Source organism: Eublepharis macularius, chromosome 14 (assembly GCF_028583425.1).
Source record: "Eublepharis macularius isolate TG4126 chromosome 14, MPM_Emac_v1.0, whole genome shotgun sequence".
Taxonomy (NCBI): Eukaryota; Metazoa; Chordata; class Lepidosauria; order Squamata; family Eublepharidae; genus Eublepharis; species Eublepharis macularius.
This window is the reverse complement of record NC_072803.1, coordinates 57,368,508-57,389,150: the sequence shown is the minus strand read 5'-3', so window position 1 is coordinate 57,389,150 and position 20,643 is coordinate 57,368,508. Positions and strand designations below refer to the sequence as shown.

Genomic DNA, 20,643 nt, shown 5'->3' with positions numbered 1-20,643 from the left:
ACCAGAAGTAGTCCTAACAAGGTTGTGTGTTTCAGGCACTGAAGGGAAGGCTGGGATGGCAGCCATTGTTGACCCCGACCACTCCTATGACCTCTTGGCCTTTGCAGAAGAAATGAAGAAGGAGTTGCCTGCATACGCGCGACCTGTTTTCTTGCGGCTGCTTTCGGAAGTACATAAGACAAGTGAGTTCCTTTGTGGGGAGGGCGATGCTTTAGGGTTTATTTGTTTTTTTGTGGATCCACTTTTTGGTCTTCCTTCATGATGAAGAATGGAACGGGAGATGGAATGCCTTATTGTATTTTATTTATTTATGTCATTTATAGTCTGCCTTTCTCACTGAGGCTCAAGGCGGATTACACAGTGTGAGGTTAGTACAGTCAGTATCAAGGACATTTCCATAAACGTTAACATAGGGTAAATAGACACAAGTTTACAAAGATCTAGCATTAGCAAGAATCCAACAGAGAGTTGAAGAAATGCAGGAACAGAACATAATGAATTCTAGGACTGACATTACACAATAGGAAGCACATATTTAAAACAACAGATAGTATGTAAAGCAACATAGAGCAGAACCACAAGTGACAAAAGGCACAGATTGGACACTTGTCAGCTTCCCTCAAGTTTTGATGGGAAATGTAGGCGTCCTGGTCTCGCAGCTTCGCTCTCCGACTGCTGTCCAACGGACTTTTCAACTGTCATTTGTCCAACATTCCGCCAAGCTGCCTACATTTCCCATCAAAACTTGAGGGAAGCTGACAAGTGTCCAATCTGTGCCTTTTGTCACTTGTGGTTCTGCTCATAGTGGTCCCTAACTCTTTAGCAAAGCATCTGAGACCCCCTCCCTACAATACAAAAGCCTTTTTGAATAATTCAGTTCTGCATTGTTTGCTGAAAGCTAGGAGAGTGGGGGCTCTTGCTATTTATTTTCCTTCTTTCCTCGCCTTCAGGCACCTTCAAGTTCCAGAAAATGGATCTGCGCAAAGAAGGCTATGACATCTCCGTGGTGAAGGACAAGCTGTATTACCTGGAGCCGAGACAATGCCGATACCTTCCACTGACTGAGGAGGTCTACAAGAGGATCCAGTTGGGGCAGGAGAAACTGTAAACTAGCATCTGCTCTTCTTGTGGCTTTGGTGCTTCCTCCTGAGGTGGGAGCCAGAGTTAGGAGAGGACACGGAAAGCCAGAAAGGGTTAAAAATCAAGCAAAAGGCACAGTAAATAATTTTTTTAAAAAAATTATCAAGTTTTACAGAGGACCATGGCATATGATTTGGGGAGATAGCTGACGGAGAAGATTGCATACCAAAGCATAAAAACATGGCTTTATTTTCTGTTTCATGTAAATGGTGACCGTTGGGTGGGGTAGGGGGATGGCAGTGGGAGCATGGCATTTCCCGTCCTGCTGGGATTACTGTGGTGGGGTCAGTCTGCCCTCTTCCGGATTCGCCCCCAAAGCCATCAAGACCAACAAGGGCTGCGCTGATTTGTGGTGCCTCTAGGAGGCACTGTGGTGCTTTCTTTCCCATCCAATCAGGCAGCTGTGGCTGAACTGGATACCTCTGCAAAGTTTATCGAATTGTTTTCCGAGGGTTGTCCTGGGAAAAACGGGGTGAAAGTTGTGGATTTTTTAAAATGGGAAGGGCTGTGTCCTTCCTGCTGGCTGCTAAAATGTATTGCTAACTTGTGGAGTGGGCGAAAAGGGAATGGGGACGATGGGAATGATTGTCTGCCATGACTTGACTCTTTTTCCAGGGAAATTTTTTTTCTATTTTCAGAATTGGACTTTTTTCTCAGTCTGCCAGTCCATGAGTGTTATAATTTATTGTATGTGTGTGTGTTTTAATGATCCACTGCAAGCTTAGTGCAAACTGGCTGGATTCCTTGTTCTGTACCCGTTGGCAGCCCCTGATTTAGTTTGTCGTATGTAAACATCACTGTCTTCGTTCCACTACTTCTATGGGGCCTTTCAAAAAATGTTTCTAGAGTCAATTCTTGGCATTATACACTTGGCAATAGTGTCCCCTGGAAACTCACACCCTGTGCTAAGTGTTTCTAGTGTATGCTTAGGCCTCCTGGACTTTCAGAAAAGTGAAGACTTCCGCATGTTTTTAAATGTCGCTCTTAAATGACTTGCCGGAGCAAAGATAAAGGGTATGTCCACACTAGTACTTTCACTGATGTGGTTGTTGCACAACATGCTCTGTGCATGTCTGCACTATACTCCACCTCTGAACTGGAGGATCCAGGGGAGAGCTTGTGATGGTGCGATCCAGATGGGATGGCTAGATACATTAGCAAGTGTGGTTGTTGTACCTTGGGAGAGACTTCAGAAGTCTGTCATGGATGAATTTGCTTGTAGAAGGTCCCAGATTCAGTTTCTGGTACTTGCAAATGAAAGGATTTTTAGGAGCAAGACTGGGCTAGACCTTGGAAAGCTGTTGCCAGACAGAGTAAGCAATGCTCTGATCGACTGCTGAGCAGATCCAGTGCTGCCCAACCACACAAAATGTACATCAGCCTGTTCTACAGTGGAGTCAAGGATGCATCCAAGATGACCCATGGTCATAAGGCATCATCTTGGATGCATGCTTTAGTACAACCAATTACCAATTTAAGGAGTTTATCCTTATTAATTGGTTAGTCCGCTAGAGATAAATAAATGTGCTCCAGGCACAGATGATTAATCTTGGGGCAGAGGGCCACTGGATGCTCCACTGATTCTATGATTCTGTGTCTTCCCTGGAAGCAAGCACAAGTGGTAACCTTTTCATACATCTTTTTTATAGACAGGGAAATGAATTATATTGGGACTTAAAAAGGAGGATAGGAAACGTGGCGTAGCTCATTCATACCTTACCCCCCCTCCAAAATCTTGGGGAGTGCAACCTGATACTTGATCCCTATGATGCACGTTCAGTTCTTTTATGCGCAATGTTTGCACACAGTTGTAGTGTTCACACCCATTTGGGAAGGGCCAAAGCTCAATGGGAGATCACATGCTTTGCACTCAGAAAAAAAAAAGAGTAAGGATCTTGACTTAACAGGGGCTGGGAACGGCTTCTTCCTGGCACCTTGAAGAGCCAGTACCTGCCATGGTTCTGGCAATAGTTGGCTCGATGGAACGATGGCTTGACTTCACAAGACTGGTCCCTCTGCTTCAGCACAGGTGCTTTGCGTGAAAGAGAATCTTAGAAATAAAGTTGATAGGCAGCCCATAGGCTTGGGAACGCCCCCCGCCCCCAGGTACTCCATTCAGTCTCCTTTTCAAGGAATCGCCAAGAAAGGAGATGAAGCAGTTTCTTCCAGCATCTTGTTCGGCTGCTAAGATGCTCTTAGACAAATGTTTAACATGTAAGCAATTGCTAAGGAGTTGTCCTCTGTTTTGCTGTGTGAATAGGATGAGGAGGTAAAGTTCAGAGTCAGACATAACATTCTAGGATGGGATCAGTTTCTGACACTGGCCTTCAGAATGCATGGTATGGTATTCTGCCCCCTATCTATAGGGCGAAATAGTTGCCCTTCGGGCCGAGTTTTCCAAGGGAGTAGAATCTTGGCAGTTGGTTGGTAGCACAGAACAAAAGAGACAGTGCAAACACAATGGTGCTTGGATGAGAACACCATCTGGTACTGAACCGCTGAAAAAGAATTCTGTGTGAGTCAAAAGCTCCCTTCCCATGTTCTAAAACAGACGTTCAGTCCCATTAATGTATTGCCTTGTTTGCTTTGCAGTCCTAGGGAAGGATAAACTCAGCTTCACAGTTGCTTGCAGAGCTCTTCCCAGACTCCAAGACTCCATTTTGTATGTGTGTTGCATCAGAAGCAAGCTACAAATTGGCCTTGAGTTGCCAGCCCTCAAGGTCCAACCTGCAGTCTAGGAGTTGTACTCTTTTCTTCAGGGCCAAACTGTATGTGAATGTACAATTATCTGTATGTTTTCTACCCATGGGACAAATAGCTTGAGGATTTGCCTCAGGAAGAATCCCTCCATTTAATATTGTGGCCCTGATCCAGTTGGAACAGGGGGGAGGCTTCTTGTTGCTTTTGTCCTTTATAAATTGTGGCAGATTCTGACCATGGATCTTTCCTTTCAAATGTACTTTGCCCCTCCGGCCCTCTAAAGGAAGGAATCAAATCTTGTGAGGGACCAAAATCAAGAGGGCAGGTTCTTTTCTGCCTGACTTCTCTGCCATTTTGCTCTGGCTTCTTCCTCCATATCTATTGAGCTATGTGCTGAGGTACAAGGGCACAGTCAGCCCTAGGATTTGTCAAACAAGCTTCACGCTGATATACAGTTTTTAAAGTATACAGGTTGGGTCAGGGGTCCCCGCCCTGTATAACAGTCAGGCACAAGTTGCATGTTCTCCTCAATTCCCGTACGTACAGTGCCTGATTCAGATCATTGCTGTGGAGAAAGGACTTCAGCATTCCCCCTCATGACATTTGCCCAACTTAAAAAGGGACTGGGGGAAGTGCTTTTGGCCCCTTCAGGAAACCTACATGTATCCCTACGACATGTGGGTTTCCCCAGTGGGCCGCATTGCACCCTCACCCAAGACCAGTTCTGCCCGGGAAAGCTCTTTCTCCTTGCAAGCCACAGTCCCAATCTGAATCAGCCCCCATGCATGTGGAAAGTGAAGAGACCCACCACAACTCATGTCTGAGTGTATGGAGACCGCAGACCCAACCTCTGCACTCTGTAATGTATAAATTGGCAGCCTCCATACATGCTTGCATGTACACCCCATCTATCAGTTTTCCTTTCGCATCTCTGTTTGACTGGGTCCAGGAGCTGGAGGGCAGAGAATAAGCTGTCCTCAACAAAACACATGTTGTAGTATGAGAAGCATGCCCTTGTCTTGAATAGGGGATAGCTTGAAGGGTTCTGCAGATGTGCACGCAAATCTCTGCTGCATTCGCATGAACATACAAGAACAGTTGGGCCTATATGGGGTTATTATTCGGGGATGGTTCACACCAATATTACCCCTCCACCCACTAGAGGATCCATTGATTGGAATCTCTTGAGCTCTGCTTCGTACCGTGCAAATAGATACATGTTTTGTGGTTGTCCCAAGCACTCTGGGCAGATGAACAAGCCTGGCTCAGCCCAAGATGGCTGTTTCCATACTACCTTTAAAAGGCAGCAGGCTCCCCAAACGCTGGCGGCTTCTTCACGTGATGTTTTCTTTAAAACGGATGCGGGGCGTTTTGTCAGCTCGTATCGCGCGAAGAAGCCGCCAGCGTTCCAGGAGCCTGCCGCTATTTTAAGGCAGCGTGGAAACGGCCGATGTTTCAGTGGCTGAAGTAGAAAATTCAGATGGCAGCTTCTCTTTTATACTAATTTATTTATATGAGGGTATGATCTTGTGAAAACCTTGTTGAATTTGATGAGGCGTGTACAGGAGGGTCTTCCTGGAGAATTGTGCCCACGTGAGTCACATTTGCTCTGTGTTGGCCTTATTGGCACCCAAAATAAGCCACCCAATATGGCGGACCTGACCCTACTGGATGATGGAGGCCCGTCTGGGACAAACGGTGGGGAAGCTGGTTTTTCTCCTCTGGAAAGGGAGAGCCTGGATCCCTCCCTGCTGCTTTCTTGCTTTAGTTCATCCCTCAGAATTGGTCCATGAAATTAGGCAGGGTTTATTCCCTTCATGGTGTTGGATACGTAACAGTGGGGGTGGGGGGGAAACGTTAAGTGAACAGGGTAAGATGTGTTCATGACTTCAGGGCTTGACCCAGGACAGCTGCAGCCGTGGAACAGCTGCGTTTGTTCCCTGTTTAGACCTGAGCTGAAGTTTCTCCACAGTCATGTCACTCTATACATAATCACACGGCAAAGAACTTTGCTGCTCATGAGTGTAAACAGGCATTCATTATGAAGAATGCAGAAGCTGGGGATACCAATTTAAAGTGCATTTAGGAAACTGAATAACAATTTAAAGTACATTTAAAGTGGGGATAACAATTTAAAGTGCATTTAGGAAACTGAATTGTCCACGTGAAATGGCTCCTGCTTTGTAAGACTGTGCTGTAATATGCTGTATTGTGAAGCAACTGGGCAAATGGCCTCTTGCACATTGGACAGTTGTAGCAGAGGAGATGGAGAGGGCAGGAGTTGGCAGTTTCACTGGGGACAAACCATGAAACGCCCCCACCCATCCCATAAACAGCCCAGGATCAGTACAGCTCCAGAAAACCTTTTGTGTCTCCTTTCTCTAGTCCAGGGTTCCTTGGGTATGGCACTGGGCATTTTCTAGGTTTAGAGAACTCCGGTTGTGGAGCTCCACAGAGATGACAGGAGGATCCCCCCAAATGAATGATTCTACAGCCACCTTCCCAAAACTTGAAGGGCGCATTATGAGAAAAAGGGTTGCTGCGGAAAATGTCAGTTCCGGCATGGCACAAAGCTGAAATCAGTGTACCAAACCATGGTTGAAGCTGCTTAACATCATGTCTGAATTAGCAAACCATGGCTTGTGGTTAGCTTTGGTTTGGCATAATGCTGGCAAACCAGGGTGGTTGTGGCTGTTGCTGTCTTCCAGCGATTGCTGTGCTGCACCAGGAATACTGGAGTGAACCTCGTGCTGAGTAGGCAAATTAAAGCTTTAAGGTTTAAACCATGGTTTGCCTATACATTGGAAAGCTCAAGCCATCATTTGGGTTAGATGTTGTGGTCAGCACAAACCATGGTTTGGCTGTCTGAATTCAAGCACTATCTTTAAGGGCTGCAGAGAAGGGAAAACTTCGGTCATTGCCAATTATCCTACTGTAGCAACAGCAACTTAAAAACTTCCCTTCTGTACAACCCTTGAATGCAGCAACTTGCTCCCTCGATGAGCGTACAGTTCATTGAAAACCAAGAAGCACATGAAACAGTTTTGAGGAAGAGGTACAAATTTGCACATGGCAGAAAGATAACACTAACCAGGGCTTGTTGCACAATATCCCATTAGGGCCATGCTGCATGTGCTGTGCGCCCAGGGATCCCTGGATCTACTGTTTGGACTAGCAAGGACCAAAATGGCCATTGGCACAGGCTCCAACTCGCTTGTGGGTATCGGGTGCATTGAATCAGCATACTTGATACCCCAAAAGCTATTTTACTGGCTGCACCCTTAAAAGACGGGAACTGCACAATACTGAAAGTGATACTATCGTCAAAGAGGTGACAAACCAAACAACTACTCACTTTTCTTGGAGGTGGGGTTATGTAGAACTTTTGAATGTTGCAAATGGGATTGGTTTTCCTAGCCCCCCAAATTAGGATCCTTCATCCTTTATCTGTCACAGATCAGGGCCGTTTTCACATTGCTTACCGGCCACAGAACATTGCGCCAGGATCCCGGAACGACAGCGTCTTCCTGGCACGATTTCGCACGAAATCGTGCCAGGAAGATGCCTTCGTTCCGGGAGCTCAGCACTAGGGATGTGCGTTTCGGCATTCAGAATGCCGAAAGAATGCCGAAACAAAAGTGTTTCGGCTTCTTTCGGGGAATGCCGAAACGTTTCGGGGAATGCCGAAACGTTTCGGGTAGCCGAAAGAAAAAAGCCGAAACGTTTCGGGATTCTTTCGGCTTTCTTTCGGCTTTTCTATGGGAAAATGCCTCCGTCTTCCAGGACGCCTGGAGGAGGCATTTTCCCACCGAATAAGCCCAAAATTGGTGGGGACCTTCCTCTAACCCTTCTCTAACAACCACCCAAGTTTCAGACAGATTGGACTTTGGGGGGCCATGTTATGGCCCCCCAAAGCAGGTCCCCCCATCCTCCCATAAGAAAGCGAAGGAGCAGCATATTGTTAGCATGCTGCTGCTGATCTTTCTTCATTATTTCCTATGGGGAAAAAATGAAGAGGCAGGCTTCCTTTGCCAGGGGTGGCATTTTGCATGCAAAATGCCCCCCAGCCCTCAGGGGCCCTTCTCCCACCCCTCCTCCCACCCCCCACCAAGGCTCAGCCTGCTCCCACTTGGGGGGGCCATTTCATGGCCTCCCCAAGTAGGTGCTCTAATCTCTACCACTGACAGCTGGGGGAGGCTTGTGTTGCCAGGGATGGCATTTTGCATGCAAAATGCCCCCCAGCCCTCTGGGGCCCTTCTCCCACCCTTCCTCCCACCCCCCACCAAGGCTCAGACTGCTCCCACTTGGGGGGGCCATTTCATGGCCTCCCCAAGTAGGTCCTCTCAGCCCCTAAAGTCCACCCCTTACAGCCCCACACAAACCCAATTCCCCCCCAGCTGCCACACACAGACCCAAATCCCCACATTAGCCCCTCACAGACCCAAATCCACCCCCACCTGCCCCACACCCATAACCCCAGGAACAGGCTGGCAAAGGCCAACCCTCTCCCTTTGTTCCCTATGCTGGGAACTTCTAAACTCTCTTTCCCTAGGCAATTCTGCACAGCCCAGGGGTGCCACAATGGTGGGCACACTTCTGAGTGCCAGCTGGTCCCTGTGAAAGAGCACCTGAACCACAGACACCCTCCCTCAAATTCCCCCACCACCTACAGAGATGGCTGGCCAGCCAGCCCCATTGTTCCCTATGATGGGAACCAACTGCACAACAAAGAATAAAACAAGAACAACACAAAATAAAGTTTTAAAAAAATTATATTCTCCCTTCCAAAGTACAAGTAGGCAAAGCATTATGACACATTACACCAGCAGTCCCCCACACAGAAAAATTAAAACAAAACTCACTTAACATCAGAGAATCACAAAACACGATTCCTGTCAAAAACACTTTATTTCTTGAACAGCTTTAGGTTACACAGCAGGGGGGAACACCAAAGGGCATGGCAGCACTATCTTACACAAAAATAACACAACTCACTTCACATCAGAGAATCACAAAGCACAATTCCTGTTAAAAACACTTTATTTCTTGAACAGCTTTAGGTTACACAGCAGGGGGGAACACCAAAGGGCATGGCAGCACTATCTTACACAAAAATAACACAACTCACTTAACATCAGAGAATCACAAAAACACAATTCCTGGCAAAAACACTTTATTTCTTGAACAGCTTTAGGTTACACAGTAGGAGGGCACAACAGGGCATGATAGCAATGTACTACAAAAAATAATACAACCCACTTCACCGTTTTTGACAGCAATTGTGTTTGTGTGATTCTCTGATGTGAAGTGAGTTGTGTTATTTTTGTGTAGTACACTGCTTTCCTGCTCTGTGGTGCCTTCCTAAAGCAGTTACAGAAATAAAGTGCTTTTGACAGCAATTTTTTGGGGTGATTCTTTAATGTGAAGTGAGTTGTGTTATTTTTGTGTAAGATAGTGCTGCCATGCCCTTTGGTGTTCCCCCCTGCTGTGTAACCTAAAGCTGTTCAAGAAATAAAGTGTTTTTGACAGGAATCATGCTTTGTGATTCTCTGATGTTAAGTGAGTTTTGTTTTAATTTTTCTGTGTGGGGGACTGCTGGTGTAATGTGTCATAATGCTTTGCCTACTTGTACTTTGGAAGGGAGAATATAATTTTTTTAAAACTTTATTTTGTGTTGTTCTTGTTTTATTCTTTGTTGTGCAGTTGGTTCCCATCATAGGGAACAATGGGGCTGGCTGGCCAGCCATCTCTGTAGGTGGTGGGGGAATTTGAGGGAGGGTGTCTGTGGTTCAGGTGCTCTTTCACAGGGACCAGCTGGCACTCAGAAGTGTGCCCACCATTGTGGCACCCCTGGGCTGTGCAGAATTGCCTAGGGAAAGAGAGTTTAGAAGTTCCCAGCATAGGGAACAAAGGGAGAGGGCTGGCCTTTGCCAGCCTGTTCCTGGGGTTATGGGTGTAGGGCAGGTGGGGGTGGATTTGGGTCTGTGAGGGGCTAATGTGGGGATTTGGGTCTGTGTGTGGCAGCTGGGGGGGAATTGGGTTTGTGTGGGGCTGTAAGGGGTGGACTTTAGGGGCTGAGAGGACCTACTTGGGGATGCCATGAAATGGCCCCCCCAAGTGGGAGCAGTCTGAGCCTTGGTGGGGGGTGGGAGGAAGGGTGGGAGAAGGGCCCCAGAGGGCTGGGGGGCATTTTGCATGCAAAATGCCACCCCTGGCAACACAAGCCTCCCCCAGCTGTCAGTGGTAGAGATGAGAGCAGAGCACCTACTTGGGGAGGCCATGAAATGCCCCCCCAAGTGGGAGCAGGCTGAGCCTTGGTGGGGGGTGGGAGGAGGGGTGGGAGAAGGGCCCCTGAGGGCTGGGGGGCATTTTGCATGCAAAATGCCACCCCTGGCAAAGGAAGCCTGCCTCTTCATTTTTTCCCCATAGGAAATAATGAAGAAAGATCAGCAGCAGCATGCTAACAATATGCTGCTCCTTCGCTTTCTTATGGGAGGATGGGGGGACCTGCTTTGGGGGGCCATAACATGGCCCCCCAAAGTCCAATCTGTCTGAAACTTGGGTGGTTGTTAGAGAAGGGTTAGAGGAAGGTCCCCACCAATTTTGGGCTTATTCGGTGGGAAAATGCCTCCTCCAGGCGTCCTGGAAGACGGAGGCATTTTCCCATAGAAAAAAGCCGAAAGAATGCCGAAATAATGCCGAAAGAATCCCGAAAGTCGAAAGCCGAAAGAGATTCTTGTTTCGGCTTTCGGCTTTAACGATAGAGAATCTTCTTTCGGCTTTCTACTTTCGGCTATAGCCGAAAATTTTTGGCTTGCACACCCCTACTCAGCACCATGTTCCATGGCCGGTAAGCAGATGTTTAACTACCACCACCACCACCCTGTTTCTCTGATTGTCAAATGCCTCCTAATGCTGGTTTGTGTATTTTAAAATAAATCCATTGTTTTTTCTTCCTTTTTAAAAAATGGATGCTGTTTCTTCATCTACTCAGGGAAGATGGCGCTGCGAGGGTGCGTGCGTATGTGTCTGTTTTGGGAGGGGGCTGCAGAGGCGAGGGGGGTATTTTAGTTATCTGTTGATCTGAATGGAGGAACAAGAGTTGTCTCTTACCTCTGAGGCTTTCTTATTGTCATCACATGACATTTTCCGTTCTCTCAAAACAAAATGGCTTGTAATTCCTGCTGTGGAACTAGGGAAGCAAATGGAATCTTCACATCTAATAAAAGAGGATTTCAAATCTGCATGCAGTTGTGGTTTTTGTGGGGAGAGGGGGAATATGCCGTTCAACTGATCCCAGATTCTGGAGTTTTGCAAATCATGTTGATTTGGGCGACTTGAGAAATCCTTCCTGAAATGCTGCGAAACTGACACTGAGCTAGAGTCCTGGCTAGCTTTAGAAAGTTAACGTGCCACTTCTCCAGAGGCAGCTTACAACAAACACAATCAAACAAAACCCATTGAAACACAGTAATACAAAACAAAGCGAAACCATTAAAAGAACAAATCAGGTCATAAAAGCGGCATCAAAAACACACCTGGAGCAGCCTCAATGAGGGAGGTAAAACAGTCCTCAGGCAGGAAAAAGACCATTTAAAAAACCCAAAAAGAGAAAGCTCCTCAGTTAAGCTCCTCAATTAAAAACCTAGGTAAAAGTGACTTGGTAGGGCAGACGCAAGTTATGGGCAGCCCCTATATAGTCCTTCTCATAGGACATGCTTAATAACAACCTTGCTGTGTGCCAGAAGTATGTTTTGATCACTGAGTCCTTTTCACAAGTGAACACAATAGCACAATACTATTATTTTGAGGGCTGTAACGTTTTATTAACCAATCAAACCCTTCAGTTTTACACAGGACTTTTTTTCTGGGAAAAGAGGTGATGGAACTCAGTGGTGGAACTCAACTGCACAATGACGTCTCTTTCGGTCAGCTGGAACAAGGGGGGAGTTTTTTAAAGTTTTAATCGCCCTAGTCAAAAATGGTCACATGGCCGGTGACCCCACCCCCTGATCTCCAGACAGAGGGGAGTGTAGATTGCCCTCCATGCCGCTCCAGAGCGAAGGGTGATCTACATTCCCATCTGTCTGGAAATCAGGGAGCAGGGCCACTGGCTATGTGATCATTTTCAAGAGGTGCTGGAATTCTGTTCCACCGAGTTCCAGCTGAAAAAAAGCCCTGGTTTTACAACAGGGTTTGAATCCAGTGGCACCTTAGAGACCAACAAGATTTTCAGGGTATAAGTTTTTGAGAGTCAAAGAAGAGAGCTTTAACTCTCAGAAACTTATACCCTGAATATCTTGTTGGTCTGTAAAGTGCCACAGGACTCAAATCTGGCCGTTCTATGCAGGCCAACATGGCTACCTATCTTAAACTGTCCTCAATTTTTAAATCTGTTGAATAAAGGGATACCCCCGATTGGAGAGAAGATTGATTAAAACGGGTTTAATTCTTCATAACTGTAGGTACTTTCCAATCCATGAGTGGCAAGTAGTACCTTCTTGGAAGAGGCTTTCCTCTTATATGAGAAGGAATGCCTAAGTATGCATCATCCAAAAAATTGCTGTTTCTCCCAGAATTATTTGTATGCAGAATGAAACAATGGATTGTGCTCAGACAATTAACTAAGACTTCTTTAACTGAGTGACAGCCCTAATCATTATTACTCGTACTAATATATATAAACATGAGTTTTGTAATCCTGCGCAGAGAGCTAGGTATGTCTAATTCCATTGATTTAATTTCTAAATTGATTTAGTGTCTAAGGCTGCTTCCAGACCACAACAATTTTCCATGAAGCTCTGGCAATCACAGCAACAACATTGTAGCTTTCTTGCCTCAGTCTCCGGTGGGCCACCATTCTTCCCACTGCCACCAGAGGGCTTTTGGGGCTCTTAAAAAACATGGGTAACTGCTAAATTGTTTTAATATAACAAAAACAGCTAATTTCTCTTTTCCCAATTTCTCTCTGAAATCCAAAAATCCATCTCTTTTCAGGGATTGGGAGTCAGTTTTTGACCTACTCTGTTTTGATGAAAATAAACATTGAAGAGAGGAGAGGTAGAAAATTAGGTCCTGCAAAATTTCAGAATTGTTCTCTGTAGCTGCTTAGAGGTGGGCGATGTCTTCCCAAACCTTCCTATTTTCTTGCTAGAGCATTGTAATGTGTCACCTCTTCAAAGAGAAATGAAACACAAATCCTTTTTTAAAAGAAAAAGAGTAAGAGGAATCAATGGCTATATCTAAAAAAGTTAATTTGGGGGAAATAATTTTCTCTCTCCATAACACTATGAATGATGTTATAATGATCTCTTGCCACTGTCTATTAGCTCCTGTGAATTCTCAGCTTTTTCTAAACTGCCGTCTTGCTGCAGCTCTGCAATGCCTTAGATTTTTTTCCAGTGAATGTAAGAATTCAGAGGAACTAGTAGTTTGTGGCGAAAGATCATTATAATGTTTTTGTGTAGTAGCAATCTAGCAACTGCTGTTCTGGAGCAGGTGGGAAATGGCCATGGGTGCTGAGTCAGGGGAAAGTGGCACAAACGTGGCAGGACCTTCACAAATATGTGCCTCCCACATTGAGCTTTTTCCAAAAGGTTGTCCCAAACCTGGTTTGATACAAATATCCCAACAAAGCAGGAGAAAACCCACAAAGTGGATGGCTAGAAGAGAGCAACCAACTTTATTGTAGCATAAGCTTTCAAGAACCACAGCTCTCTTCATCAGATGCATCTGACGAAGAAAGCTGTGGTTCTCGAAAGCTTATGCTACAATAAAGTTGGTTAGTCTTAAAAGTGCTATTGGACTCTTTACTATTTTGCATCTACAGACTGACACGGCTAACTCCTCTGGATCTAGAAGAGAACAATTTATAGATGTTAAAAAAAAACCCTTGTCCTTTGGAAAAAACTATTATTCACACCCTTCAAAATATTTAAATATTTAAACTTTCGAAACAAGCTCCCCGAGCATAAACATCATTGTAGCAAGGGAGCCTTGCAGCTGCCTGTCCCTTACATGCTTCCACAACGAGAGACATAGCAAGGCAACAGATATTACTTACTTTACCTTATTCCAGGGCTTTTTTTCTGAGAAAAGAGGTGGTGGAACTCAGTGGGTTGCCCTCGGAGAAAACGGTCACATGGCTGGTGGCCCCGCCCCCTGATCTCCAGACAGAGCGGCGTGGCCGAGCGGCGCAGAGGGCAATCTAAACTCCCCTTTGTCTGGAGATCAGGGGGCAGGGCCACCAGCCACGTGACCATTTTCAAGAGGTGCCGGAACTCTGTTCTACCGCGTTCCTCCTGAAAAAAAGCCCTGCATTATACACTTATTAGCCATTTTTCATCTAAAATGGTGTGTAAAATAGAAGACTATAACATTGAACAGGCTCTGAAGGGAGTGCTTAGCTGCTAAACACTCGGGGAGCACACTCTTGGCTTTTCTGGATGATGGTAGAAATCGGGAAGCTGCTTATAGTGTTCATAATATTTCCCTGGGTGAGGGACAAACCTATCTAAAACAAAGTATTCACAAAGTTGTACAGCTCAGTGTCTCCCCCGTCATTTGACAGATAAAACAGGGTGTGCTTGTTACAAACCTTTACTCATACTGAGGCCTGTTCTTCCGCCCCGCCCTTGCCATTGCTGAAGACTGTACAGTACAATACAGTATTCAGTTACTCTGCAAAACTAAGAGTTTTGTGCTTAAATAAGTGTACTTTTTTTAAAGTACACTTTCACACACTGCCTCACTTTCACACACTGCCAGGGGTCGTGCTGATCTGTTGCTGTTAGCCAACTGTTAGCCAACTGTGGGTTAAAAAAAAAAGTAACCCACAGTTGGCTAAAAGCAACAGATCAGCACGACCCCTGGCAGTGTGTGAAATAGAAGACTGTGCCCCACAGGGTGCCTTATGATCCACATGTGTATGCTTAGAAGATGTATGCGCATTAGATGAGGTACCTCAAACACACCACATCCTCAAATGCAGAATTTTTAAAACTATTACGACCCTTGGGGAGAAGACTGAAACCTGACAACTAGCAACCCATTTTCCAAAAACTGCTTAACGTATCTCCAAAGGTCAAAAATACAGACAAAAATGGACCAGGGATTTGACAAGAGGAGCCAAGTGAAGGGGGTAGATTTTCTCAGGTACAAAGTATTTTTCTTGGAGCGTTCTGGCAATGCGGTATCACTGCCACAAAAAGATTCATTTGGAGTGAAATGTATCATACAATTCCAGCATGAATTGATCGAAGTGGCTGAGGATTGCTTAAAATGTGAAGGATTTCCTATGTGGATAAACGGCCACAGCTGAGTAAGAAAAATATTCTGTAGTAAAAAAGCATGCACGTTGCCTGTGGATGTGTGTTGCACATTGCCTGTAGATGGCTATAGTGTGTTGAGCTTACATGCAGCTATTTAATTATGGCTGTTTTCACACTGCTTACCGGCCATGGAACATCGTGCCGAGCTCCCGGAACGACAACATCTACCTGGCGTGATTTCGCGTGAAATCGCACCAGGTAGACGCTGTCGTTCCAGGAGCTTGGCGCGATGTTCCGTGGCCAGTAAGAGAGACCCACGTAAGAGAGACCCACTACCTAAAAATAAACACTATATCAGTGCTCATTATGTTTTTTGGTTATTTGCATGTTTCTTCCTCTACTGGTGCTATCTGTGTAAGAAATCCATGATGTCTTTCCTCTAGGACTTTCTTGGAGCTGTTGCAGCCAACACTTTGTTTGAATGGGAATTTGAATCTTGGGCCATTTTCACACTACTAACCTGCTTCCGTAACGTTGCAAAACGTTGTGCAAAAACTGCAGAAGATAGCGTCTTCTTGCAAGAGTTTTGCGCGACATCGCGCAAAACTCTCACGAGAAGACGCTATCTTCTGCGGTTTTTGCACAACGTTTTGCAACGTTACAGAAGCAGGTTAGTAGTGTGAAAACTGCCTTGGTCTCCCATGCTTAAACACAACATTCTTTCTGCAGCTTCCCATTTACTCTCCTTCCTTTTCAATTGTCGAACCAAAACTCTAGAAATGTCATCTTCTTAACAATTTTGCTTTGCAGCCCAGATCATGGACTGCAGGTGCATCCTCCCACAACCTTTTGCAAAACAGAACTGAATCTGTTTTGTGCTCAGCGGAAAGATGACCTGAGTATGGCATACGTGCCGCATTGAGCTCTGTGATCAAAGAAAGGTGGGCTATACATGTAATTAAAAGTAATAAATGTGAGCGTGATTCTTTTCTCCCCATCTCTTAGCTCTGCCACTTGGGACTTTTCTTTTCCCTAGCCAGCTTGGGGTGAAAAACTGGAAATTTTGTTTGTTGAGGAATGGATCTTGTCTCAGTTAAACTCCTCTGCTGCTTCCCTTTTCAATTTTTTTTTTTGCGAAAGCATAAGAGTTCCTGTTCTTTGCATGGGATGCTTTGTGAGCCGGAAAGACCCTGTGCACCCTGGCTGGCCCTGGAGAAAACCCTTCGCCGCAGCAACAACCCAAATGGAAGCAGGCCAAGCTGAGGGCAGCAGCCTGCTTCCCTCGCGGAGGATGCTCCCAGCCATCCAAGTGGCCTCCGGTTCAGCTATAATAAGGGGCCGAGGGCCTTTTGAGTATCACTTTCAGCTATTCTGAAGGTTAAACGCCTGTTTAGAGCCCCCTATTGAAGGCCGAGACGGGGGTCTGGCATTGTTGAAATCCCTTCCCGCCTTTGTTTCCCCAGCTTTCAACGAGCCTGTGAATTTAAAAAGTGCCCTGCTCCCTTCTGACTCTCCTCCCCCCACCCCCAGCCCCTCCAGCCCGGCAGTTTGAACAGAAGTGCCTCCTCGGGGAAGGCAGGCTGTTTCCTGCGCGCTGTAATGGCATACGGGCCTCTTTCGTTTGGGCTCCCGCTTTCTTTTAGCTGCAGTTTAACCCGGGCTCTGAGGCCGGCCTCCACTTTACTGATCTCTGCTTGACATCCAATTACCACATGAATAGGAGAGAAAAGGCTTTAACTCCCTCTGACCTTCCCTTCCCTTCCCCCCACTTCTTCTCCATCCCCCCCCCAGCCCTTTTCTCTGATGCAGAAGGGAGTTCAAAACTGAGACTGGAGGAATCAAACAAAGCCCCACCTCCCCAGCAAGGAACCCCCCATTGTCATTGCTGCTGCCATGGCTCCAATGTTGCTGTCTATTATCGAAGCCTTGAAGTTTGACTTGCCGTGGCAGAGGCGTGCAAACAGCTGTTTACGGATTCCCTCTGACTGCTTTATGGAGAAATAATTGAATCCTTTTGATGAAGTTCTCTGATAAAAACCAACCCTCACTGGGGCTGACTCTCATACATAAAACGGCACAACCATCGGGCTCTCTGTCTTTTGAAAATTAAAAATAAACACCAGCCGCTGTTCTTTATTGCGCTACTATTCTGGCAAGAGCGGGGTTGCGTTAACCGTTCGGTTGAGTGTGCTATGGGGAATAGGATTCTCTAGCTAGGTTGAGGCTGCGCATTGGTAGCAAAAAACACAGGAGCAAAGATCACTTCAGCGTTCCACAAACGAAAATTTGGACATTTATTGATGCCTGTGACATCCCTCTTTTCACAATGGCTGAGATGGGCCTCTCCCTAGCATGCTCCTGGCGGTTCTTCTGTGGTCGCTGTTCATTTAATTCAGGATTGCATGTACAGCACTTGCGTGTTTGAAATAGGGTTGCCAGCTCCAAGTTGGGAAATTCCTGGAGATCTGGGGGGTGAAACTTGGAGCAAGTGGGGTTTGGGGAGGGAAAGAACCTTGGCATGGCATAATTCCATAGAGTCCAACCCCAAAAGTAGCTATTTTCTCCAAGTGAACTGATCTCTGTGGCCTGGAGACCAGTTGTAATTCCAGGAGATCTCCAGCCACTACCTGGAGGCTGGCAAGCCTAACAACAACAACAACAACAACAACAACATTCGATTTATATACCGCCCTTCAGGACAAATTAATGCCCACTCAGAGTGGTTTACAAAGTGTTATTATTACCCCACAACAATCACCCTGTGAGGTGGGTGGGGCTGAGAGAACTCCAGAGAACTGTGACTCACCCAAGGTCACCCAGCTGGCTTCGTGGAGGAGTGGGGAATCAAACCCGCCTCTCCAGATTAGAGTCCCGTGCTCTTAACCACTACACCAAACTGGTTTGAAACTAGCTGGTGTTAGTAAACCTATTCCTTTTTAAAGCTCAAATATGTTTGCTATCATGTTTAGTCTCTCAGTGTTGTACTGACTGCAGCTCAGACTCGTTCAGCAATATTTACAGTACCATACTAAGTAGATTTACCTAGAGTTGCCAGCCTCCAACTGGGGCCTCGAGATCTTGGAATTGTAACTGATCCCGACTATAGAGATCGTTTCACTGGAACAAGTGGCTACTTTGGAAGGTGAACTCTATGGCACTATACCCCACTGAGGTCCCTCCCATACCCAAACCCCACCACCTCCAAGCTCCACCCCCAAATATCCAGGAATTTCCCAGCTCAGAGTTAGCAACCCCTCTAACCCTTCTAAGGGATAATCCTGCACGGGGCTGCACTGGAAGTGTTTTGGTAGGTGGTTATGCACAGCACATTGTGAAGCAGGCTATCTTTTCGTGTGTTGACAACTAAAAAAGAGTTAACCAACAGCCGCAGCCTGGATCTTGCCGTATGTTTTACAATCCCCAAAGGGCTGTACAGGAAAAATGTATTTGCCCACACAATATGCTATCATTTTCAAAATGAGCCTCACTGATCTGTCAGGTGTGCAACACATCACTCAATACTCATGTGCATGCATGTGTGAACATGGGAAGCTGTCTTAGTCTGAGTCACACCACCGGTCCAGCAAGTTGAATGTAGTGCAGTAGTGTTGCCAACCTCCAGGTGAATCCTGAAGTTCTTCTGGGGTTATAACTTATCTCTGGACTACAGATATCAGTTCTCCTGAAGGAAATGGCCGTTTTGAAGGTCTCTATGGCATCATATTCCTGTTGAGCTGCCTTCCTTCTCCAAACTCCACCCACCCCAGGCACTGCCCTCATATTTCCAGGACTATCCCAGACTGATGTTGTTTTCCAGGGTCTCTGGCACAGTGGCACCACATTTACTTTTGGAAACTTATGAGTTATGTTGATATACCATGTTTCTACCAGCACACTCAAGATGGCTTCTCATTGAATCAAAAGGGACGAGAAGGGAAGGGGGGAAAGCAAGATCAGGTAGCAGCTTTTGCATCATGGTTACATAATAAGGAGGTTGGATGGCTGCTGTAGGAAACAGTTCTGTAAGAGGCAGAACCAAAAGCCTGGTGGTCCTAGCCAGTAGGCTTGCCAGTATCCAGGTGGGGTCTGGAGATCTCCCGGAATTACATCTGATTTCCAGGTGACAAATCAGTTCCCATAGAGAAAATGGCTGCTTTGAAGGGTAGACTTTACGGCATTATACCCCACTGAGGTCCCTCCCCTCCCCAAACCTCACCCTCCTCAGGATCCACCCTGAAATCTCTTCCCAATACTGAGCTGGCAAATCTACTAGCCAGGTCGTTACAGGGGGGCTTATTGGTATCTCCTCTCTCCTTGATTCAGTGTGGATACAATAATATTGCTGTATGTTGCAGAGTTGCCACAAGTCTTTTTCTCCCTCTAAGCATCAGCCCACCCTGTGTTGCATAGAGATAAAAGTATCAAACTAGGCTACTTTTTTTCAACCACAAATAAATAAAATAACAGTTAACAGCACTACAGGGCCGCTGTAAAGTAAGCCTGTTTCTCAACCTCAATAATACCAAAAGAGAGAGGCGTGGTGCAAACTGCCAAAACAATGTATATAACCGCGCCCAACTAACTATGCAGCAACAATATAGTATCGATCATAAACTTTAATCAACAAAGTTGATTAAAGCGTGCTAGAGCGTGCTGCCACTATGCACTTTGAAGGCTGAGAAATGTGTTGATTTACTGTTTTATTTATTGAGATTGCATCCATCAGAACTGTTGTTTTGGTAACTGCTTTGAGAAAGGGGCATCCGGAACGGGAACCTGTTGCTGGCGAACCCGTCAGCAGTTACATTGATTGTATTAGAAATCTTGTAGTTCGGTAACATTTGTATGTACCTATACATGTTATGAAAAAATCTGTGGTGGATGATATACCTCAGGCATTGTGATATTATATACACACTTTAGATATTCATGGTATAATTTGGATTGTGAGAATTGTTGATTAAAGTTTATGATCGATACTATATTGTTGCTGCATAGTTAGTTGGGCGCGGTTATATACATTGTTTTGGCTGTTTCTCAACCTCAGCAATACACATTTCCACTTAACAATGTAGGAATAACAATTAATTATACTGTGGGTTTGTATACTGGGGTTTCCAGCCTCCAGGTGGGGCCTGGAGTTCTTCCAGAATTACAACTGATCTCCAGCGGACAGAGATGATTTTCATTGGAGAAAATGGCTGCTTTGGAGGGTGGACTGTATGGAATTATACCCCCCCCCAAGGTCCTCCCCTCCCCAAACCCCACTCGCCCCGGGCTCCCCCCTCCAAAACCTCCATCCCCTAAACCTGTGGAACAGCCTGCCTGAGGAGGTCAGGAGAGTCCACACACTCTCAGCTTTCCACAAATGATGCAAAACCAAATTATTCAAAAAGGCTTTTGTATTGTAAGGAAGGGGGGTCTCAGATGCTTTGCTAATGAGTTAAGGACCATAGACTTCACCACTACGTTGCCTTACATACAATCTGTTGTTATAAATATGTGCTCCTATGAGCTACTTGTGTTTCATGTG

At 45.9% G+C, this 20,643-nt stretch overlaps 1 protein-coding gene across 2 annotated transcripts in view; it reads left to right on the top strand.

Moving 5' to 3' along the window:
- SLC27A4 (solute carrier family 27 member 4) overlaps positions 1–7,598 on the top strand; it is an 80,214-nt gene extending 72,616 nt beyond the window's left edge. For both annotated transcript variants that reach the window (XM_054997462.1, XM_054997463.1), the window contains exons 13-14: positions 36–182; positions 951–7,598. In XM_054997462.1, the coding sequence (XP_054853437.1) occupies positions 36–182; positions 951–1,108 (305 nt within the window). In that variant the 3' untranslated portion in view covers positions 1,109–7,598. The remainder of the gene's footprint in view (positions 1–35; positions 183–950) is intronic.
- Positions 7,599–20,643: the final 13,045 nt, after the last annotated feature.